Source organism: Gouania willdenowi, chromosome 15, assembly GCF_900634775.1.
Source record: "Gouania willdenowi chromosome 15, fGouWil2.1, whole genome shotgun sequence".
In the NCBI taxonomy this organism is placed as follows: Eukaryota; Metazoa; Chordata; class Actinopteri; order Blenniiformes; family Gobiesocidae; genus Gouania; species Gouania willdenowi.
Window position 1 is genome coordinate 24,162,891 of NC_041058.1, and position 21,707 is coordinate 24,184,597.

At 38.7% G+C, this 21,707-nt stretch overlaps 1 protein-coding gene across 6 annotated transcripts in view; it reads right to left on the reverse strand.

Moving 5' to 3' along the window:
- Positions 1–682: 682 nt before the first annotated feature.
- Positions 683–21,707, reverse strand: part of fgfr2 (fibroblast growth factor receptor 2) — a 43,622-nt gene continuing 22,597 nt past the window's right edge. For 3 of the 6 annotated variants that reach the window (XM_028469053.1, XM_028469052.1, XM_028469050.1), the window contains 10 exons: positions 20,519–20,718; positions 19,257–19,396; positions 15,716–15,837; positions 14,787–14,897; positions 13,589–13,779; positions 12,879–13,001; positions 9,947–10,017; positions 5,140–5,277; positions 4,126–4,231; positions 2,234–2,398 (listed from right to left, as the gene is read on the reverse strand). In XM_028469053.1, the coding sequence (XP_028324854.1) occupies positions 2,234–2,398; positions 4,126–4,231; positions 5,140–5,277; positions 9,947–10,017; positions 12,879–13,001; positions 13,589–13,779; positions 14,787–14,897; positions 15,716–15,837; positions 19,257–19,396; positions 20,519–20,718 (1,367 nt within the window). Of the gene's footprint in view, positions 2,399–4,125; positions 4,232–5,139; positions 5,278–9,946; positions 10,018–12,878; positions 13,002–13,588; positions 13,780–14,786; positions 14,898–15,715; positions 15,838–19,256; positions 19,397–20,518; positions 20,719–21,707 lie in introns of all 6 variants that reach the window. The other 3 variants (XM_028469048.1, XM_028469051.1, XM_028469047.1) reach the window with 2 other exon arrangements.

A 21,707-nucleotide genomic window follows, 5' to 3' on the forward strand; every position in this document is an offset into this window, starting at 1 on the left:
TCTGTGCCCCCCCACAATCAATCACACCCCCTAATAGATCCATTTGATTAAGTCATGTCAAATCAGGTTGATTAACTATTTACTCTGTTAAATGACATCAGTACTGATAACAGTAAAGGAATCGATGGAACAATCACAGCACTATTTAGGATTAAACAACAGCTCACTCTCAGACAGTTTAAGACGCAGAGCTTCACTCAGGATAGTTTCAAGGAACTTGTGTTCATTACCAAAATGACTTTTTTTTGAAGGCATGCATTTTTTAAAATATCATAGTCTGGTTTATTTTCATCTTATTTGTTGTACTTAAAAAAGTCAAAACCTAACAGATAATCAGAGAGAAACTTAATCCAGATTTGTGTCGTGTCATTTCTTACATTAGTCATAACAAAGTTGTACGATGGTTAAAATTATACATGTGAAGTTTTGTAATAGGATGTTAATAGGATGTTGTACTTACAAATAACTTTGATTTTGGACATATGCTTAACAATATTTCCATTTTGGGATTTTTAATACATGTCATGACAAAAACAACAAAATTTATGTTTCATTGTATGAACAGTATCCCTTATTACATCAAAATTAAAACAGAATAATGACAGAATAAATCATCCACACCCAGAGTGGATCTATACAGTATTGAGGAAATTGGCGTTAATAATAACACATTACTCCTGGAGAGAATTGAAACCAAAAAAAAGCATAATTTAATTCTATAAACAAAGCACTCAGAACAGGACAGCTTATTTTCTTCAGTTATTTATTTCACAAATGTTGCAAAACACTTGCAAAACATTGTAAAGTTGGTCCAGTAGAAAAAAAAAAAAACACTTGAATGATTTAACACTTTGTCTCCATCTCCTTAATTCTGTCTAATAAATTTGGCATCCATATTTAGTTTGGATAGGGGAGTGAGTTGCTAGTTAATATTACAAAATGTACATTTCTTTCAATCATATAAATATCTAGATACCAATCTCCATTTTCTACAGCAAATCTAATAAAGACTTGATAAAAATGGCATCAACATCTACATAACAATTGGATTAGGTTGACTATAAAATGTACAGTTTTCAAAAATTTAACTTAATATTCACATTCATATATAAAACTTACAAAACCTAATTCCGTCAAACCCTCTAAAATAGTTGGCTTCCACTATTGTTGAAAGAGCATTTTAAATTATCTTACATTTATTGGATTATTCCTGTAGTAACAGCATCATTGTTATCATTTCTGCCATGTTTAAAAAAAAAGTGTGAGTCAATAAATTAACATGCTACCTCAGTCCCTGAAACCCAATAATGCTCCGCTGTCTTACGAAGCAGAGACCGTTTGTGTGAGGGACCTGTGACCATTAGCAGACAAGTTTAAAAAGAAAAGATGTAAAAGGTTTGGGGTTATTTCTGAGTCCATACAAAAAATAATTCATAGTAAATATATAATATATTTTTTTACATATTTGAATATATTTACAAATATACCCAGTACTATACATTTCACTGTGTAAATTTCTTCTCCAGAATAATTGGGAAAGCATACCAAGAGAACTGTAAAACAAATGCATCCATATTACAAAATAAACAAGAGAAAAGTTTTATATTTGCTCTGGTCCTGTTTTGCTCATTTGCAACGTTTGTGTCTCTGTACCTTTCCTATTTTAATATCCTCCTCCATATGCTGGTTTTTAAAGTTCACTTGGGTCCATAAATTCCTCCAGCAGCAAATAAAACAGTCTTGGAATGCCAGCCATTGGAACTGGATCGCTATGACCAGTAACACCACTGATTGCTAAAACTCTGTGTACGATGTTGAGAACCGTGATGAGTGTTTGAAGGAGTAACAGCAGACTTTTTCAGTTCTTTCAGTCGTCTGTAAAGTCTCTTTTGGCTCCTTTAAGACCTCGTGCTTGTGTGTGTGTGTGTGTGTGTGTGTGTGTGTGTGTGTGTGTGTGTGTGTGTGTGTGTGTGTGTGTGTGTGTGCGCGTGTGTGTGTGTGTGTGTGTGTGTGTGTGTGTGTGTGTGTGGTGTACATGGCAGTGTGAGTGTGTGACAGCAGCGCTACCACCAGCCCAGTCTCCGTCTGGGTCCGTTAGTCCACTGGGAGCCAGAGGCAGTGATGGGAGGGGCAGGATGTGGGAAAGGAGTCGGGAGAGGGTGTCTGTGCCACGTGTTTCTGGTGGGGGGGGGGGTATGTAAAATTGGCACAGGTCAGTCCGGCTGCTGACGGCTCATGTTTTGACATTTCCATTAATGTGCTGATACTTGGGGAGGCACGGCTCGTCCGGTAAGGGGTCGTGGGAAAACACAGAGTCGTCACCGGAGGAGCAGGAGCTGCGAGTGTCAGGAAAACTGGGGGAATACTGCTCTGTCGGGGCGCACAGGTCCAGATACTCCTGAAAAGACAGACAGAGGAAGGAGAATCGGTTAGCTGGGATGGTTTACAACGAAAAAAGTAAAAAAAAGAGAGAGAGAAATACTAAATACTAAATTTGGAGCTAAAATCAGGGACTTTCTAAAAGATGCTGAACAAGGTGGGAGAGACCTTTACTAAGATGTTTATCCAAAACATACCAAGTCACACAGGGAACATTTATGAAGCAGAACAGAAAAAATAATCTTGGACGAGATAATAAATTGGATGCTGAGCTTGAAAAACAAGGATAATCAGATTCTTTAAAGGGCCCATGTTAAGCTCAATCAACTTTTCTTTGCTTTAAACATCATAAAATGCTATTAGGGCTTCATACACATGCCCAAAGTGTTTTTTTCATTGATTCCCTCAATCGTTAGTTAAAGGGTGATTTGCTCCTTTCTCTGGAAAACAGGCGAGTTTGGGAAAATAAACCTCAAGTACTATGTTTTGGGGTTAGGCTTAGAACAAATGGAGATGGGTGGCATGATATGGGACCTTGGCCTGTGTGAGTAGGGATCCAGTAAAAAATCTTAAAGTTATCGTGTTTCATAAATAGTGCATAACTGCTTGTCTAATTGACTACAGTGCTACTTAAATAAACACTCCCACATGTAATATATGAGATCTGTCATTGATATTTTTGCTTTTCTTTGATTATCTGTTTTTATAGAAAATTCTAATTTGTTTCCATTAGTTCCTCTGATATAGATCTAATGAAGCTATTTGGTAAAAACTACATATTATCTCTTTGCCATCAAGAAGTACAGAGAACTATAAACAACTAATGATTATAAGGAGGTCTTCTTCCCATATTCTTGACCCCAAAATATTATATCCTGTATCATGGCTTGAAGAAGAAAAAAAACATATAATGGGATGTTTGCGTTGTATAATATCCTTTGATATGGGTTCAAACGATCAAAAGCATCTACAACAAAATGCTCGGATTGGTTACAGTGGTTAGAAAAGACGAGTCACAGATAATCTTTGAAGACGAGGGAAGTTGAAAACCTCATTCTGCTAAATCCTGTTATTAGGACTAAACTCAGTCCAGTGTTGTGAGGTTGTAGTGGTTCTATTGGTTTGGTAAAAACCCCTTTGCTCCCCATTCTGTCACACTTTTTGGTGGTTTCTGGGTCTGGTTGTACGGAGAAAGAGTTATTGGGGTATTGTAGAAAATGAGCACTGGCTTCCATTTTCCGAGCTAAACACGAAAAAGCTCATATTACTAAAGAGCTCTACATCTGCCAGCGGTTTGAGGTGAAGAGAAGAGAGGGGGAGCACAAGAGGGGGAAAAACAGCATGGAAAGGACGCTTTATTACATTTCAAGTTCAAACCTAAAGTTTGGAATTTTTGCCATAAATTCATCAAGTTTCAACTCCAGAACAGACGAGTCTTGACAGCTTTCCATCGACGGCCTCATTTCAGGTCACAGTACGGATATCACACAAGACAGGAAGGAGAATGGAAAGAAAGGCATGCCAATAGAGGGAGTGAGGCATGGATGTGATGATTGGGTAACTGCACTGGGTCAGAGCAACGTTGGTAAGCCTGGATTGAATCATCTTGCATTTTGAGGCACCATTTGGGCTAACCAAATACCACAGAGATTGAACCACATAGAGCTGAACCCTGCATGCACTGGCAAGATAATGATTTAGTTTGGCATAAAGAATCAATCACAGAGCCTCATTTCTGCAACTTACCTCATTTGTGCTCATGGTGAGAATGCGATCCAGATCTTCTACTAACTGTTTAAATGTTGGTCTCTGAGATGAGATGGCATGCCAGCAGTCTTTCATCATCATGTACCTGAGGAAAGCGAAGCCAATTAATCAAAATGAAAGAGTGGTTGAAGGGCTGCATATGAAGTTTGGCAGCTGTCACTCCCCGTGCATTGTGCCAAAAATAATCCAGTTTTAGTCTTTATTCTTACAAAATAATAAATCAGTTTTCAAAAATCTATTTTGTTTATTTCCCTGGTCTACTGATAATTTACAGTTAATTTCCTCAATGCTTAAAAATACTTCAATCATTAGCTGCGTTTCCATTACCCTTGGAAATGCGCAAAAGCTAAATAGCATAATAAAAACCGTTAATGGAAACACCAGAATTTCGAATAAAAACTCAAATATCGCTAAAAAGTTTTTACGCTTTCATGGGGAGAAATTTCAGACGTTATTATATTCAAATGTGTTGCAAAAATACTATGGAAACACTTTTTCCACAAATACACAACACAGAACGTGTCGTACATAGTCACATGACGTGACGTACCTGGTCACATGACCACTTCTCTCCGAAAAAAACATGGCTCGATGTATGTAAACAGAATAGGAAAGCGGGACATTTCTTAGCAATATACTTAAAAATTATTACTGCCACATTAGAGAGCAAACAACAAAGGAAGTTGCCCAAAACAACCTTTGCGCAATAAAACTTTGTCTACATTTAGAAATATCGTTTTTATTTTGTGATAAAGTTGGGTCCTGGAGTTTCTCTCTCTCTCTCGTTTCTTCACTGTGGCCCCATAGAAGAGCTGTTGCATTGTTTTAGTGACTGCAAAGATCCTATTGTAAATGAGCACACTGACAGCGGTCTGTCACAGAGTGGGAACAAAGCCCAGCTGTAATAGATCAGAAGGAGATTGGACGAACGTATTGCCCTGGTGTAAGAGTTTTGTTCAAAATGTCAAAGTCATAAAGAAAAAGAAGTTTTACAGCTCATTGGTGCAGTTTCCAGGCTTGTCCATGCGATGGCCTTCCTTTAGCAACTTGAAGAGCTCTTCTACAGGAATGCCAGGGTAGGGTGAGCCCCCAAGGGTGAAGATCTCCCACATCAGCACCCCAAACGACCAGCTGTGAGACCGAAAACAGACAAACTGAGTCATAATGGTACAGTAACGGTTACCCAAAAAACAGAGCTTAAGCCTTTGCAATGACAGCTATTAAAGTGAGAGTGACTCCACTTCATTAGGAGCATTTACACTAAGTCATTTATGTAGACACAGTTAAAAGTTACACCACTGTGACCTCAATGCTCTCTTTCTGCTGTCCAGTGACTTGTGGTGCAATGGTCGCTGCGTGTGCGACTCTGATGTCAATAATGGGCTTTTGTGCCTGGTTTGGTAATCACACAGAGTGGCTTTGTTCGGTCAAATCTCACTAAAACAAACATGGACCACCCGTAGAAGACAAAAGATCAAGTAGGACAAGTCCAGAGATGGCTGTGACCATGAATTATTAACCACTTCCTCATCACAGTGTCCGGTTGTTTAATATTCAACGCAGTGGCGGATGTTGTGAATAAATGCATGACTTCCACCATTCCTGCAGTGACAGCATGATTTAGTCATGTCAACACAAAGGATGCAGTGCAACTGCACCCAGACAGCAACAGGCTAGCGGCATGCTAGCGGTCGGACCAGGCAAGTATGCACAAGCAGGCAGGTTGAGCATTTTATCAGCCTTCATCTGTTTACACAACCAGCCAGCCAGGTTGGCTCTCTCCACTATCAAGTCATTGTATCTGTGCATTTGTTGACACACTCCACTGTGTCACTCTTTGTAACCAGTACTCATCAACCAGTGGTTTGATTAAGTTCGTGTCCACCGTCAACCAGCCATGACTAACCAAATACACACACAATAAAAGGTTACTTGACCTCAGACATCACCTTACCACCTAGTCTATATGACAGAGGTTCCCACCCTTTTTCGGGTCGTGACCCCATTTTGATATCACAAATGTACGGCAACAATTATTTTTCTCCTCAAATTAGTTTTTAATCAAGTTTATTAAAATGTGTTACAAATACAGATATATTTATACTGCATAATTTTGTAACTAGATTTATATTAGGATACATTTATTTTATATGTATTGCTTTTTTTATATATTTAAATTTTTTTTACCAACTACTAGACATTGCAGGCAACTCCAAGGTTGAAAAACAATGCTGTAAGAGATCCAAATAAATACAAAATACACTTAAACCTCTATATATATATATATATATATATATATATTTAAAAAGTCATTATTTACTGCCCGTCCTCCATGCATCTCCTCATGTGTAACGTTACTTGTTTTGTGTTTTATTTCTTTTTCTTTTTTTGTCACACACACACACACACACACACACAAGGTCTTAAAGGAGCCAAAACAGACTTTACAGATGTAATAATGTAACAAATTAAATGAAAAAAAAAAATAAATAAATAAATAAATACTGCAAGATGGAGGTGCCCCTAAGTCCCGTATTTTCACTTCAAGAACATTGAGTGGGAACAGCTACAGTGCGTGGCCACTAATCTCACCATGAAGTTATTTTATATACCACCATGGGTACACGTACCCCCATTTGAGAACCAAGCATCTAGAGTAATTCATTCCTCGTTACATTTATATCTAATGCAGTTAGATTTTTTTGCCAGTGAAATTTACTATGACAGACTGAAAGCAACATAAATATAAATGTCAGAATGCTGGTCAATACATTTACATCAATCAGTCTCTGGTAGACTAGGTAAATTCCCAGTCTGCCCATAATACCCTCCCCAAGTCTTTATGGATACAGAAGCCACACGGGGCTTATTTTTCAAAACAGCAGGGTAAGAGTTTAATTGGAATTAATATATTCATTTAATCTGATGTCATATATAGATTGCCTGCAGTAGTTAGAGCACGAGCCCCCTCCCTGCCCCCACCTCGCCTCCTATATCCTCTTACCAAATGTGAAGAAGCCAATTACTAAAAGGGAGAGATGAATCGTGATCAGCATTGAGGAAGGAGGCAGGACTACAGTGGCCGATTCAGTGCCCTGGTTATTGATGAGTCAGGGGAACAAGAAGGGCTTCAGGTGTACATGCACACAATGATGCACTCATAACAACACAAAGCCATGAATGCAACAGACCTCACGTAGCACGCTACCGGTTTATGACTTAAACACACACACACACACACACAAGCTTGCATTTTTAGGGGTCAGCATGTAAAACATTTAGTCTAATTACTACGTACACTTTCTGCAACAGAAACTTCAAACAACACAGTCAGATCACATACGACTCAAACACCAAAAAGGAAAGGAATGCACTCTCTTTGTTCTGTTTTTAGAACGATTATTCTTGATCTGAAAAAGAGAGATGGAATTCACATACCAGGAAAATAAAACTGTGAACAGTAGGGGGTGGGTGAGGGTGAGGTGAAGGAGAAGTTTGATTGTGAACGAACTCTAAAATGATAAACCTTGTGTTGATAATGGGAAAGGGGATTTGCTAGAAAGAGGGTCAGACCTAATATGTAAAACTAGGGGCCTCCACTAGAGAGATCTGTCAAGCTCAAAAATGCGTGTGAGGCCTAAAGAGGAGATGTGGAGACGTTTGAGCCCAACCAGAGGAGCGAGAGGTGAATCAGAGAGAGATGGGGGGAGGTACTGGTGGGCACCAGGCTCCTTCTAAATCCTTTGAAGCCCACCAGATTAGTAACACAGTGTTGGCTCTAAGTCTAGCGTGAAATCCTCATTTTTACCACTGGCTGGTCAGCACCGGCCTCCGACGGCCAGGCGTCCACTACCTAACACAGCACATACTGTAGGTCACACCAACACTGCACCATAATATCTCCCACAGTCCCAAAAAACCAACAGTTTAAAACTATTGACTACAGATAACAGGGTAGGACATTGGTGAATTTATGTGACTTTAATTTTCCACAAAGTTGGAAAACTCCATAAAGTAAACTACCAAAATGTTAAATGAAACTGTGAATATTGTCTTGCAAAGCTTAAGAAATATCTAGTTATTGAAAATCATTTTTAATGCCAAGGAATTTAAAATAGCTTTATTGTTTAAAATCTTTAAAAAATATATATAGTTAGATATTATTTTGTAAACCTTCCAAATAGCCTGCAGGGTATTCCATAAAGGTGATATGGGGGAGGGGCAGAGTCCTTGAAATTAATTTACACGCAGGCCTTAATTTCAAAACCAAATTATGCAACCTTACCAACTTCATCAGCAAAACCAAAACTCACAAGGACACATTCTACCCAACTAGTTTGTCCCGGCGTGTATGAGACATGTAGGCCCTTTCAGCATCCAGACTCTTCTCTAAACACCACTTATTCATGTACATGGGCAGGTAGAGTGTATTAGGTACAACCTGGACCGGTACATCATAGGATTACCACACGCAAGCCTAGCACATATATACGTAAACGCACAAATTGACCTTTAATGGTCCATTTAGACTCCTGTGAGGCTTGTATCCAGAGAAAGATCAAAGGGCAAGTACAGCTTAAACCTTCAATCATCTTATCTGTGATGCTACCAACTTTATTCATTCTTTATTTATTTTTTATTAGATTATGTCATAGTGTGTGCCTCATAGATCAATGAATCCAATGAATCATCCAAAAAGAAAGGAAATGTGAAGAAATTGACACTTTAATGTTTTTTTTTTTTCCATCTCCACCATATTCTCACCGTTTGTTGACATTTTAGCCCATTGAATTGTGGGATGTTATGTCAATAAACAGTTGCATAGAAGTGTTTTTACTTCATTGTTCCCGTGATTTCTTGTTTTTCTTCGCCAAACAAGGAGGACAGTGATTTGCTTGACAGCATTTTGTTCTAGTTAGTTACGGGTAATCCTCATGACATCAGAATCAAGTAAAAACAGTTCTATGCACTCGTCTCCATGACTCCACATCCCACAATGCAATGTGCGGAATTTTAATAAACTGTCAAGCGACGATTTCAACACATTTCCTTTGTTTTTGGAGTAAATGATGTTTGATTCCTTGATCTATGAGGGATACAAAAATGGATTAAAACAGTTTCAGGATTTTTATTCTGATTGCAGAAAAACTGTGATAGTACGCCTGGTTCTGTTTCTACAAAGAATTTCTGATTTAAATCCAACTTAAGGACACATATATGGGAATGATTTTGAAAAAGCTTCATAGTGGCTGGATATACTGTAATTTCTGTATTAAATCTTTTAATAAGCTACATGATTAAGGGTGAGGCTTCCTCTAGACCAGTGGTTCTGAACTGGTCCCACCCTGGGACCCACATTTTGCCAAGGACATTAAATCGCGACCCACTTTTTTTTTTTTTTTTTTTTTTTTTTTTTTTTAGAATTCAACCAACCAAATTTAGTTTTTCAAAAATAGCTGTTGAAAACACATATATAATATTTTTTCCAACATAAATCTACATATTTTCCTGTGTAACATGCATTTCACAACATGCCTATCAAACGAAAAGTTTCTTACAAAATAAAATACAACATGATAGACATTAAGCATTTATTTAATTTTGACCAGCTGTCCCCGACCTACCCAGTACAGGTCCGTGACCCACTTTTGGGTCCCGACCCACCAGTTGAGAATCACTGCTCTAGACTACTTAAAATTGCTGCTGTATTTGTACATTTTTCCAACTGTTACTAACATTCCAACTTTTTTGAACAGCAGTGACATGTACTTGTGGATACAGAGACAGTAAAAGTACTTACACGTCACTCTGGTGTGTGTAGACTCGGTCAAAGAGTGCTTCTGGAGCCATCCACTTCACCGGAAGCCGACCCTGTGAGCACACAACCAAAACAAGGTCAATAATCCCTTCTTATAAACCTATCCAATTAACTATTTCACTATCAACTACTCAATTTCGAGCTTTATCAGCATGCTTAAAATAATCCGATCCACTGAGATCTCATTACTTCTGGTCCGGGAAAGGGGAATAAGAGATGATACTGTCTGGATAAAGGTTTTCCCAGAGGAGCATTTACATTGTTAAGGTAATAGAGTAGATAAAGAGGGTCACAGATAAGAATGGAGTTTATCTCAGTACGCCATTAAAACACGGACTGGGAAGCTAAGTGTCGATGACAAAACAACCTTGGTTGATATCTATGAGTTGGAAAGCATCACATCAAACATGAAGAAAAAAACACAACAGATTGTTTAAGCAGCTTTAGGAACTGATGCTGTAAAGCAGGCATAGACAACTGGCGGCCCTTGGTCTAATTTTATGCGGCCCTCAAAACCAAATTGTAATTTGTGAAGTTGGAAGTTATGAAGCCCAACATAACATACATATCCCACTAACTTCCGGGATAGAATCAGTGTGTGTTGGACTACGAAGCTGGCTAACGTCTTACGGATCTAAATCACCATGGTAACTTAGGCTGAATGACTAACCTGGTCAGGACCAGGTTTTGTTCTGGCTAAGATCTGATTGAGTACTAAAGCCCCGCCTCCTGACCAATTAGTTCTCTTAGAAAACGACCTGCCCAATACCGATGACATTCTATAGGAAATATAGATATTTTTATTTGATGGACTGCTAAAGTAAAAAAAAAAGTCAGCTGATTAAGCCTGCGTGTATCGGGCGCTTTCAGACTGATAAATGATAGAATTAATTAATGAATGTATTCTGGGGTGATGCAAGAGCCTCAGTCCTGTAAGATAATATTAAATATGAATATATTCCACTTTATGATTTAGGCTCTGCATGAACGCAGCATCAGAGCCACAGACAAGGTAAAAGAGTAAGTGAAACTGATCAGAGTGTCCGTTTATGATCTCACTCATTTAAGCATTAACACTCATCAATTCCTGCATTAATCACGTTCTGCTTTTACTGCAGCAACATGTTGTTTTTAATCTGAATTATGGATTTTAATTCTTCATATTTTAAAATAATTATTCCTCATAAGTTGCTCTCCAGTTTCTCTATGATTGTGATTGGTCTGACGCTGTAATCTCCTCCTCTGTCTCAAAAACGCACACGTAGCCAGGCTGAAATCAACTTGCTTAACTTAGCGAGTTGTAATTGAGATTCGTAGGACAGCTTCTGTCTGACAGACAATGCTTTGTTTTGTGAATCCTGCTAACAAAGATAAATCCAGGATATAATTATCTAGCTTCGTAGTATAGGCCTAAAATGTCAACAAAAGTACACAAAATAATAACAAAAACACACTAAACAACTACTTAAACACAAGATTAATACAAAAACAACATACGCAAAAGGACTTCCAAGACACAAAATATGCCAACGAAGTTGCACAAAATGACAGAAAAATACACAAAATGACAATAATAACACAGAAAACAACAACACACATAATGACTAAAAAAAAAAAAAACACAGGCAACATAAAGAGAGAAAATAGACAAAAAAAATTCAAATACACAACTCAAACAAACACTATGAAGAAAACCCACACAAAAAGACTACAAAGACAAAACCCTTTGTTCTTTCCTGTATTAATGTTCAGATTGGTCATTATTCTAAATGCTAACATGAATGTTGATAATGTGGCCCTTGGATCAGACAATCATATTTTTGTGGCCCCTGCTCTGATAGAAGTTGCCCATCTCTGTCGTAAAGTTGATCAATAACAATCACTGCTGCCACTGTTTAAACATCATGATTGTATAACTTTCCAATATTGTTATTGTTGCCAGATTCTTCTCAGAGCGTTTGTGCATGCGATGAAAAGGCATTCATGCATATTAAATGAGGATGTGCGCAGAAATGCTGCTCTGCGGTGGGAAAGGAAGAATCCAATGGGCAACTGCAGAGATATCAATTGTTTTTGAGCCACTTCCCCCGCTTTCCATCCGTCTGTTACTCTGGTCTTTCTAAAGAGGGGTATTTTGTATGAGTGTTAATGAAACCACAAGAACAAGACACTGAGTAAACAAGGCAAAATCTACATAAACACAACATTCACAGGCTGCCAGGGAACCAGCAACTTCTGCCAAGACGGAAGGGTTGGGCTAATCTCACAGTGAGACTAATCCGTGTATCATTCGTTCATTCAAAAAAAAACACTCATTATTTGATATTTGTTTCCAAAACCAAAATGAGAAAATGAAAAACGCATTGTTTTTCAAATTCAAGCTCTTTTGCTTCGGTACAGAAAACGAACACCTTTATCCGTTTTCTCCATTACCGATTTGCCAAAGTACGTGACCCGGAAGTGAAGCGTTATACATTCCGCGACATCTTTAGCTTTGCAACACTTAGGAGTCTCTAAATCCTCCGAAAAGGACACGTTTCGGATGCACAGTTGGAAGCAGCGATCTTGTCATACCGAACTGCCGTTAGCATAGCCGTTAGCGTCGGATGAGAGTACACTTCTGGGTCACGTACTTTGGCAAATCGGTAATGGAGAAAACGAATAAAGGTGTTCGTTTTTCGTTTTCTGTACCGAAGCGAAAGAGCTTGAATTTGAAAAACAAGGCGTTTTACGTTTTTTCATTTTGGTTTTGGAAACAAATATCAAATAATGAGTGTTTTTTTTCGTTTTTCATGTTTTTGTTACATAATGAAAAACGAATGAATGAATGATACACGGATTGAGACTATAAGAAATATCCTCATCATTTAGCAGGCACTTCCCTTAATATCAGGGTCCTGAGTTAAACACTTACATTAGTTGTCTTTTTATAGTAGTCAATGTTGTGGACGTCCCTGGCCAGACCAAAGTCAGCAATCTTCATGAAGTTGCTTTCTGTGACCAAGACATTCCTGGCTGCCAGGTCTCTGTGTATACACTGAAACAGAGAGGTTGACAAGTGAAAACAGGGTAGAGGGGGGAAATGCAGGCAAAGAATGGAAAATCTAAATAAATGGTGGGAAGCTATGCATTATATACAGTCAATCCTATCTGGAACAGGAGTTTACTTACTTTAGAGGTGTTCAAATGTTTTGAAATGCTGGTAATAGTCAACAAATCACCTACATAAACGTGTCTGGATAAGTGCAGATTCCTCACATACTGGGCTACATATATGGTCAGAGTTGCAGCCATGCACCACAGCGCATGTGTGAGCATGTACACACACAGATTATCCTGTGTGTGCGTGTGAGAGGCCGAATGTGCCTCTGTCACATTCCAACAGTGAGAGCGAGCGTGAGGCTACAATTGGCCAACACGGCTGCACCCCTTTTGTTAAAACCTACCAATTCTTCCACACAGAGGGGCTTTTGTCAATGCAAAGAAGACAATGCACGGACAGGGCAGGGGGTGGGTGGTAGTTTTTTTCATTCCCACAGACAATTTCTACGTAAATCTGTCCCCGATGTGGCGTGTCAGTGTGCCTGTGTGTGCACAAATCTGTGTGTGTTGTCATTGTCTTACCTTTTGTGATGCTAGATACTCCATGCCCCGTGCCACCTGATAAGTGCATGAGACCAGATCTTTGAAAGTGAGCTGTTCATCTGAGACACGGGCGATGTCATATGAGTATTCCATGCCGGGTGGGCGCCGGGCTCGGAGGTACTCCCTTAGGTTGCCTTTGGAAGCGTACTCTACTATGACATACAGGGGACCTGCATGGAGGACGAGACCTGAATTAGCATTTAAATGTCTCTTACAAGATTACAAGATTACAAAATCATTTAGCAGACCCTTTTATCTAAAGCGACAGACAACACGAGCCGTTAGGGTTAAGAGACTTGCTCAACATCCCACAGTGATGACCCAGGTTGGATTTGAACCAGTGACCCCCCCGCTACCACTGCCTGTGGCACAAAAAGCCGATACATTACTTATGATTTTGCTTCAACTTATTACTTCATTGTAGGTTTGTCAACGCAAAACTCAACAGATTCAATATCCAGTAGTTCATCTCATCATTTGTGTAAGTTTGTTTAGAGTACTTGTTCAGAGACTGATTTGCTAATATTCAATATAAAACGATGACACAACAGATCGTACACTGGCTCGGGTTTGTTTGTTACACAAAATACATTTTCATGATAAACTAGATAATTAAAAGATGATTTTCAATAACAAAGTTGAATTTTAATTTTAAATATTAATCCATTAAAGTTTTAATTAAAAGCATTATGATAAAAAAACGTTTTGATTAAAAGAGTTTTATTAAAAAACATTTTGATTCAAAGCATTTTGATTAAAAACATTTTGAACAAAGAAAAAAAAAACCCTTATATTTATGTGTATCCGAACAAAATGTTTCCATGTTTTGAAGAAATTATATTTTATTTTTCCAATTATGTAAAGATTCGCAGGAATATCCAATAACGTTAAAAACCTCTAAGATAAAAGCCTTTGGGTATTTTATACATTACAGTATGTTGTTTCTTGTAAAGCTTTTGAAACGAGCAAATAAAAATGAATCATTTATGTTTCCTCGTAACCCTCTTATGGTTAAAAGTCTTGTCAGATTCTGTCTCTGTGACGTGGCTTGTATCTACTGTTTGAATTTGTTGGCAGATCACGCTGCTTTTAAAGAAAAGTAAACACTAGGGAAACTGTTGCTTACAAAACTTTGTTGTTTCTCTTAAAATTAAATCGTGTTCCCCTCTCAACTCACCGTCCTGTGTACAAGCCCCCAAAAGATTGATGATGTTTTTATGTTTGCCGATCATCTTCATCATTTCCATCTCTGACACCAGGTCAGACAGGTCTTTTTCAGTGGCGTCATCTAACAAAAAAAAAAGAAAGATACATTAAAGGTCGTCAAGAAAAGGTCAACAAAACAAATGCTTTAGTGCGTTTAACCCTCTGACTGCTGGCTCGGGGGCAACACCTTGTTTTGAAGGTGCTTTTGATTAAGTGAGGCGGGCAGACAATGTGGCTTAAAGTTACAGCAGTGAAGGAAGCTCTTCTCATAATCTACACAGATATCCTTTCAGGAGCAGGGAAAGGGAGGAGAAGGAATTAAGATGTTGAATCTACCTTCATTATCTGCTGCACAGGCTCTTGATTGAGCCAGTGGAGGTCCAGATAGCCCAAATGGCATTGTTGGCATTCCTCTGCACAATTATTAGTATCTGAGACTTACTCTAAGAAGCTGATTTCCATTGTCAAAGGAGGTCCAATAGCCTGCTCCTCTACCTGATCTAACCATACCTCGCAACCCCAAACCAACCAGTGCCCCCCCCTTCTGCTGCTTTCATTAATCAGTGCAGCGCTGCTGGCGTGACTTACCTCTTTGTGTGGGTGCTGACTGAGCTCCAGCCAGCTGCTGCTCCGAGGTCAGGTATGTGACCGCCTTTAACCCTTAACTACTCTATCCGCCTCCCTCCAGCCGTCACTCAGCAACCACCAATAACAAATAGTAATGACAGCCCTGGGCTCTAACTTGCACCTTGACTGAACCCTCAATGTAGTGTATATCACCTTTGAAAATGTTTTAACTTGGCCCAATTGCAAAGTAAACCACTGTCTTCAATCCCGGCAGTTGGATTATGGGTGCAGCTCAAGAGGTATGATATTACAACCTTAATACGACATACTCACCTTTCAGCATCTTGACTGCAACAGTTACAGCTTCCTTTGGTTTGTCCTTATCAATGCCAAGGGCCTCTGCCATCACAACCTGTCCAAAGCAACCTTCACCAAGCGGTTTTCCAAGAGTCAACCTGCAACCACCAGATGGAATAGGATTAGGAACAGGGAAAACAGACAGAGAGCCAATGGCCTGCTGAGAAATAAGCACGTAGCAACTCATCAACCTCCCTTGAACTAAACAGGTTAGTGTGAGATAGTGCAAGAGTTAATCAAACAAGGCAATGTGCCAGTTCCTAAACTTCATCCTTTTCTAACTAACTCGCTCCGTGTCTCAATCAGATTGTGTCAGAATGAGTACTTCATTGGCACGGTGAATGTAACCTGTGCCAGGGCAGTAGGTGGAAAGGAACGCGTATCAATGATAATCACCTGATAAAGTCATAAAGAAACACTTATTTCTAAACAGTTTACTCTCTGCTGGCATGCTCCTATATACAGTATACACTCTTTCCAAGTCATTACACAGAGCTAAAGATAGCACTGTTACGTTAGCTAGTGACAGTTCATTTTCTGGCTGAGTCCATTCTACAGGAGGGATTCTCATTCGACATTGACTAACAACTAATCCTTCACACTTATCCATATGCACTTATTGGACTCTGAGCCAGGGTGCTCTGGAGCTTTTTATTTGAGTGACATGTGTTGGCCCCGCCCCTAGATCCTTGTGTCCTGGCTGTGTAAACACGCACACTGCGTGATGAAAAGCCTAGGCCTTGAGGCCCGCGCCCTCCTGCAGTAACACAATCCCCTATCTGTCCACGCGCACTCGCCATGCTCAATGACAACCATTCTGTCCATCCAGCCACACATAATCAATGTTATTTTTCTGCTGTGAAAACCGCAAACGTTAGCATTCCCCAGCGTTCAGCAATCCCAACAGGATCTCTCAGGCATTGGGATGACAGGCAGGGGATTGAGACCCATGCATAGAGCACACATAGTTGTATTCAGGATAGACAAAATATTCCTATGAAATCAAAACGTTTGACTGAGCACCACTTTTGTTCAGCGCACATAGTTTAAAAAACTGTTCAATGAAGAGTGACTCGCAGATTTATTTTCCAAGTATTTCATTTCTACCATTTTAACAAAAAGCAGGCCTTCATTTTCTTTCATAAAGCAAGGCCTTTGTTAAGTTTTCTACTCTACTGTTCGCTATTCTAACACAATCCTCTCTGAATCATATCGCTGTGACTAAAGAAAGTGGCTAATTCCACTGGTATGAAACTAAGCTAACACTCCCAGTCCAAACACGCAGATACAAGCGTTAAATGCTAACCACTAATTAGCACTGCTTCACTCCTTACCAACAGAATTATTCCACAGTTATTCAGTCCGTTCTCTTCACTTACAACAATAGTTATCTGATCATTTAGCAGCTCAGATACAATCAGACCAATGCTCTGCGGCAGGTGATGTCAGAGCCACTGACTACTGCAACCTCATGCAATGGAGCGAAGACAAGTGCTAATCTTTACCAGAATCACACACACACACTACAAAACATTCTTTTTTCCAAATGCCTCTTAAAGTTAACCCTAAAGAACTGGTATTTTGTATTATAATATGTATGCTATCAAAACTACTGGTAACAAAAGCACAAGGAATGTCCAAGCCTCTGCCAAGCATCAAATATCATCTTTGCCCAATAAAGGCAGTTATCTTGATCAGTTATTCAGATCACAATACCACACTCATTCACGCTGATCCAGATGGAACTCTGTGGGGTGATCCAGATCCAGAATCAGCATATTGATCTGGATACCCTCCGAAATTTAATGGAATGTTCCATGGCATATGGTCTATCTTTGGTTAAAATGTTATGAAAATATTACGTCCTTGGCAAAGGTTTGTGCTTAGAATAGGTCCTGAAAAAATTAGATGAGAAATGTATTTTGTGTTTAAATAAAAAACAGAAGAAAAAAAAAAAACTGTGATTTCTGCAAACTATTTCATAAGTTTAGTAATTAATAAAATAAATACCTTATGGAGTATATAACATCAGTAAGCATACAGACGGGTGGAAAGTAATGAATTACATTTACTCTCGTTACTGTAGCTTTTTTTGTGTAATTCTACTTTTTTGAGTACTTTCTAAAATCTGTAATTTAACTTTTACTTAAATACATTTTGTTTCAAGTTACAGTACTTCGCTACATTGGAAATAGATTCCGTTGCAGAGTAAAATAAATCCCGCACGCTCGTCCCAAGCCTATTTCCGTTACATAAATTACAATATCTAATTTCAAGTTAAACCATATTTTTCATCAGTCCCAGAGTGCAGGTCGGGGGCTACGCACCACCTCATCCTCCCTCCCATTGCAGCCTCGTCCACCCTCCCGCAGCACTACGTTCCTGTTCCTGTCTATAGGTCTCGCTGGTCTCTGTAGATCCTCTCCCTCCAGAGTCTCTTGTGCACCTCCTCCTCCAGCAGTGCCTGATAAGCCACTGTGCGTCTTTACGCATTGTGTGCGTGTTTGTTTTTATAACAGCTACAGGTGTTGGAACCAATTGATCAGCAGTTTTGCGCAATGATCACGTGATTTTAATTACAATTATTAATATTCATATAAAACTGTATTTGTAGGCGTGCACACGTCACCCTGGGGCGTCAGTATACGTTTTTTCCTCCTTCCTTTTTGGCAAATATATCCTTCATATATGATATGTGTTGTGAAATGTGCAATGTTCGATTAATTCACACAAATGTATGTATTTCACAGAGCTGTCTTTAATTTCATCCTTCTCCTGTTGGGGGCGGAGTTTCCAGTTTCTCATGATTTCGTGCGTACGGCGAAGTCAGAGCTGCCTTGGAGGTGGAAACATTATCTCGCCAGGTTTTTTTTTTTTATACGTGGGTAACGCTTTATTTTTTATGTATGCAGCGTTTATAAATGAGGCTCCTGAAGAATAGTTCTGTTACTTAAAAATGTACAATTTATGCATAATCAATGTAATCTGTTCATTAGACAGTTTGTTATAAATGCATAGATGCATAGTACAAAGTTTTTGACATTCCACCTAGAATGTTTTATAGACTTTATATAACATACTGTATGCATAACTTGCTTTCAGAGATTCCTAAAGTTAGGAATTGTTTCTCTTACTGGAAAATGTTTTATTGGATGCTCTGACACATTGGATGTATTGACACAAGCACTTACCTCATCCAATTGACATCCTTGACATTTTTTATTTTTTTATTTATCCAGGTTAGCCACGCCATGTCTTGTTCTCATGCACGTTATTTTGAAATGGTGTTTTTTCATAATAATAAAAAAATAATTTTTTTTACACATGTTTTTGCATGGGAGAGATGCCCTCCCCCAAAAAAAGTAAGTAAGTAACTTTTACTCTGAGTACTAACTTTACTTCTACTTAAGTAAAATTTAATCAAAGTAACAATACTTTCACTTAAGTATATTTTCCTTTACTCTTTCCACCCCTGCATACAGGAAACAATTGATCATAGTGAGTAAAGTTTTCTCACCTGTCTCGTGCAAACTCCCACCGTGGATCCTCGGGAAGGTCATACTCAGGTATTGGCTCATCATGTGCTGAGCTGCGGCGTGTTGTGATGCGCACGAGGGGCGTGCTGGAGTTCATGGAAGAACTTGAGTCTGCCGACACCTATAAAAAGGAATATTGGCTGATTACTGCCGTCTGGGTTCAATGTTTAGATAGAGCTCAAAGGCATTGCTAGAGTCAAAATATGTGTTGCACCAAATGTGTTGCACTATTAATGGTATTACCAAAAACTCTGATAAGAATGGCACAATCATATTAACACCACAAGCCTGAATGCTTCTTTTGTTTTAAAATTACCATCCAGTCAGTCCACAGGGCAAATACTACCTGTACATATCGGAGCTGATTATGAAGTATACACCACTGTGGTGACATCTTCCCTCTCTTCACCCTAAACTTACCTTGACACAGGATACAGCCTCTCTGCAGCGAGTAATCCAACACTTTTTACACCTTTTATTTTCCCTTGAGGGAAAACGACGTCTCTAATAAAGGGAAAAACCTGGCCACAGTTTGAGGCAGCAGTGCTATTTTGCAGGAAAACACATTCCTTTTATATGAGGACTCATCAAGAACAAAAATACAAAAACGGCCTGTTTTATTGTGCAAGGGTTTAACCTGATTCTAAAATTTGTACCATCATAATGAGTACGGTATATATGTATAAGAATAGACCCATTATTATGATTTTGCATTTTATTATAATGGGCAATATTAACCACCTAAAAATATTATTGGCCAATATTTGCCATAAAATGTAATATTGGTTGACATCGGTATCAGTTTTTTCGACGATATTTAAAGAAAAATACATGCTGTTGTTTTTTTGTTTTTTTTTTTAAATAAATGATACATAATACATTATTGAAGTTGAATTTGTTTTTTTTAATTGCACAGATGATGATGTTTAGGTGGAATATATCCAGTGGAACATTATATTAAAAGTAAATGGGGATATATGATGTGACTTAACAGTAGGTTTGGGTAGGGGGTCGGCGGTCTATATATGTGTATATGAGTATCAGTTCTTATCTATCGAAAATTGAAAAGTACCTAAATATTAGACAATATTCCCATTTTGGATATCTGCAAAAAACCTAATATCGAACATCTCTAGATTTAAATGTTATTGTTCCAAAGTGATCTAGAAACTGTTGTATTTGTGCTGTGTGTATTTTCTCCTCTAGGGGTGTTAGATGCCTTTAGAACTCTTTATCTACTTTCTGTTACCTGGCGGCGCAGAGGGATCTGCTTGCTCAGTTTGTGGACTGCTGGTTGACTGCCAAAGTCAGGTTTCTTGGCCGTGTTCCTCATACGACAGACCACCACAATGACCACCATGCAGGCGATGAGGAAGACGCCCGCGCAGTATATCGCGATCTCCACGTAGTCTGGGGAGAGGGACCCTGGAGATTTCTGAGGAGCTGAGATGGAGTGAAGGAACAACAGACAGATGGAGATTAGGTAGAAAGGGTGAGACGGGGACAGCCAATCACAGTCACACATACACAATCCCCATTTGAACAAACACACACAGGTAGTAGACAGACAATCATCAAGACAGATGCTCTGGAAATGACTCATACTTTACTGTAATCGCCAAATTAAATAGAAATGAACTCAAACCGCTTCAGTCTCTGGGTATTTCCCAGGGTAAAAGATCACCTGCTTTTTAAGAAATAATCCCTCAGATTATAGTAGGCTTTAGTCTTTGAAACAGTCCCACATTGTGAAAGCACACATACAAACACATGAACGGCGAAACAATCCACGCTTCAGTAAAGATTTCAAACAAAGGAAAGTGGTGTCCTTCACACTCCTATATTGGTTTGAACTTCCTGTCGAGGAAATGAACCAAGTTTATGTGCGTGTGCGTCCGTTCCTTTGTGTGCACTGAATAGGAAAACACTGTGCGGTACTAAAAGCCTTAACACTATTCTTTTCTGTCTTGATTTGTGCAGTCTTGCCCTCAGAGTTGTGTTTTAGTTTAGTTTTTAGTTTTTAGCTGGCTAAATCTATGCATTTATTCAATATAATTACTAGTGTTGATTTATTTCCAACACAGAGTTCCCAGCTGATTTTCTTATTTAAAATCCTGTTCCACCTTTTTGTATTAACTCGGCCTTTCTTCAACATTTGATAAATGAAGGATCAAACTTATTCCAACTTGATTTAGTCACTATGTCGATTTCATACAAGTTTTTAAATAACACAAATCAAATTAATAAAGTTTTAACCATCCTACCTTGAGTTGCATTCATTCTTGGCCGTGATTTTGTCAGGTAAATAAGTTTTGCCAGCCAAAAAAATATGACTAATATGACTCACACTATCACTTGTTAGCCAGATAGCGATAAAATATAAATTTTAAAGTCTCGCTCCCACTTTAGCTCCCATTTTAGCAGATCCATAA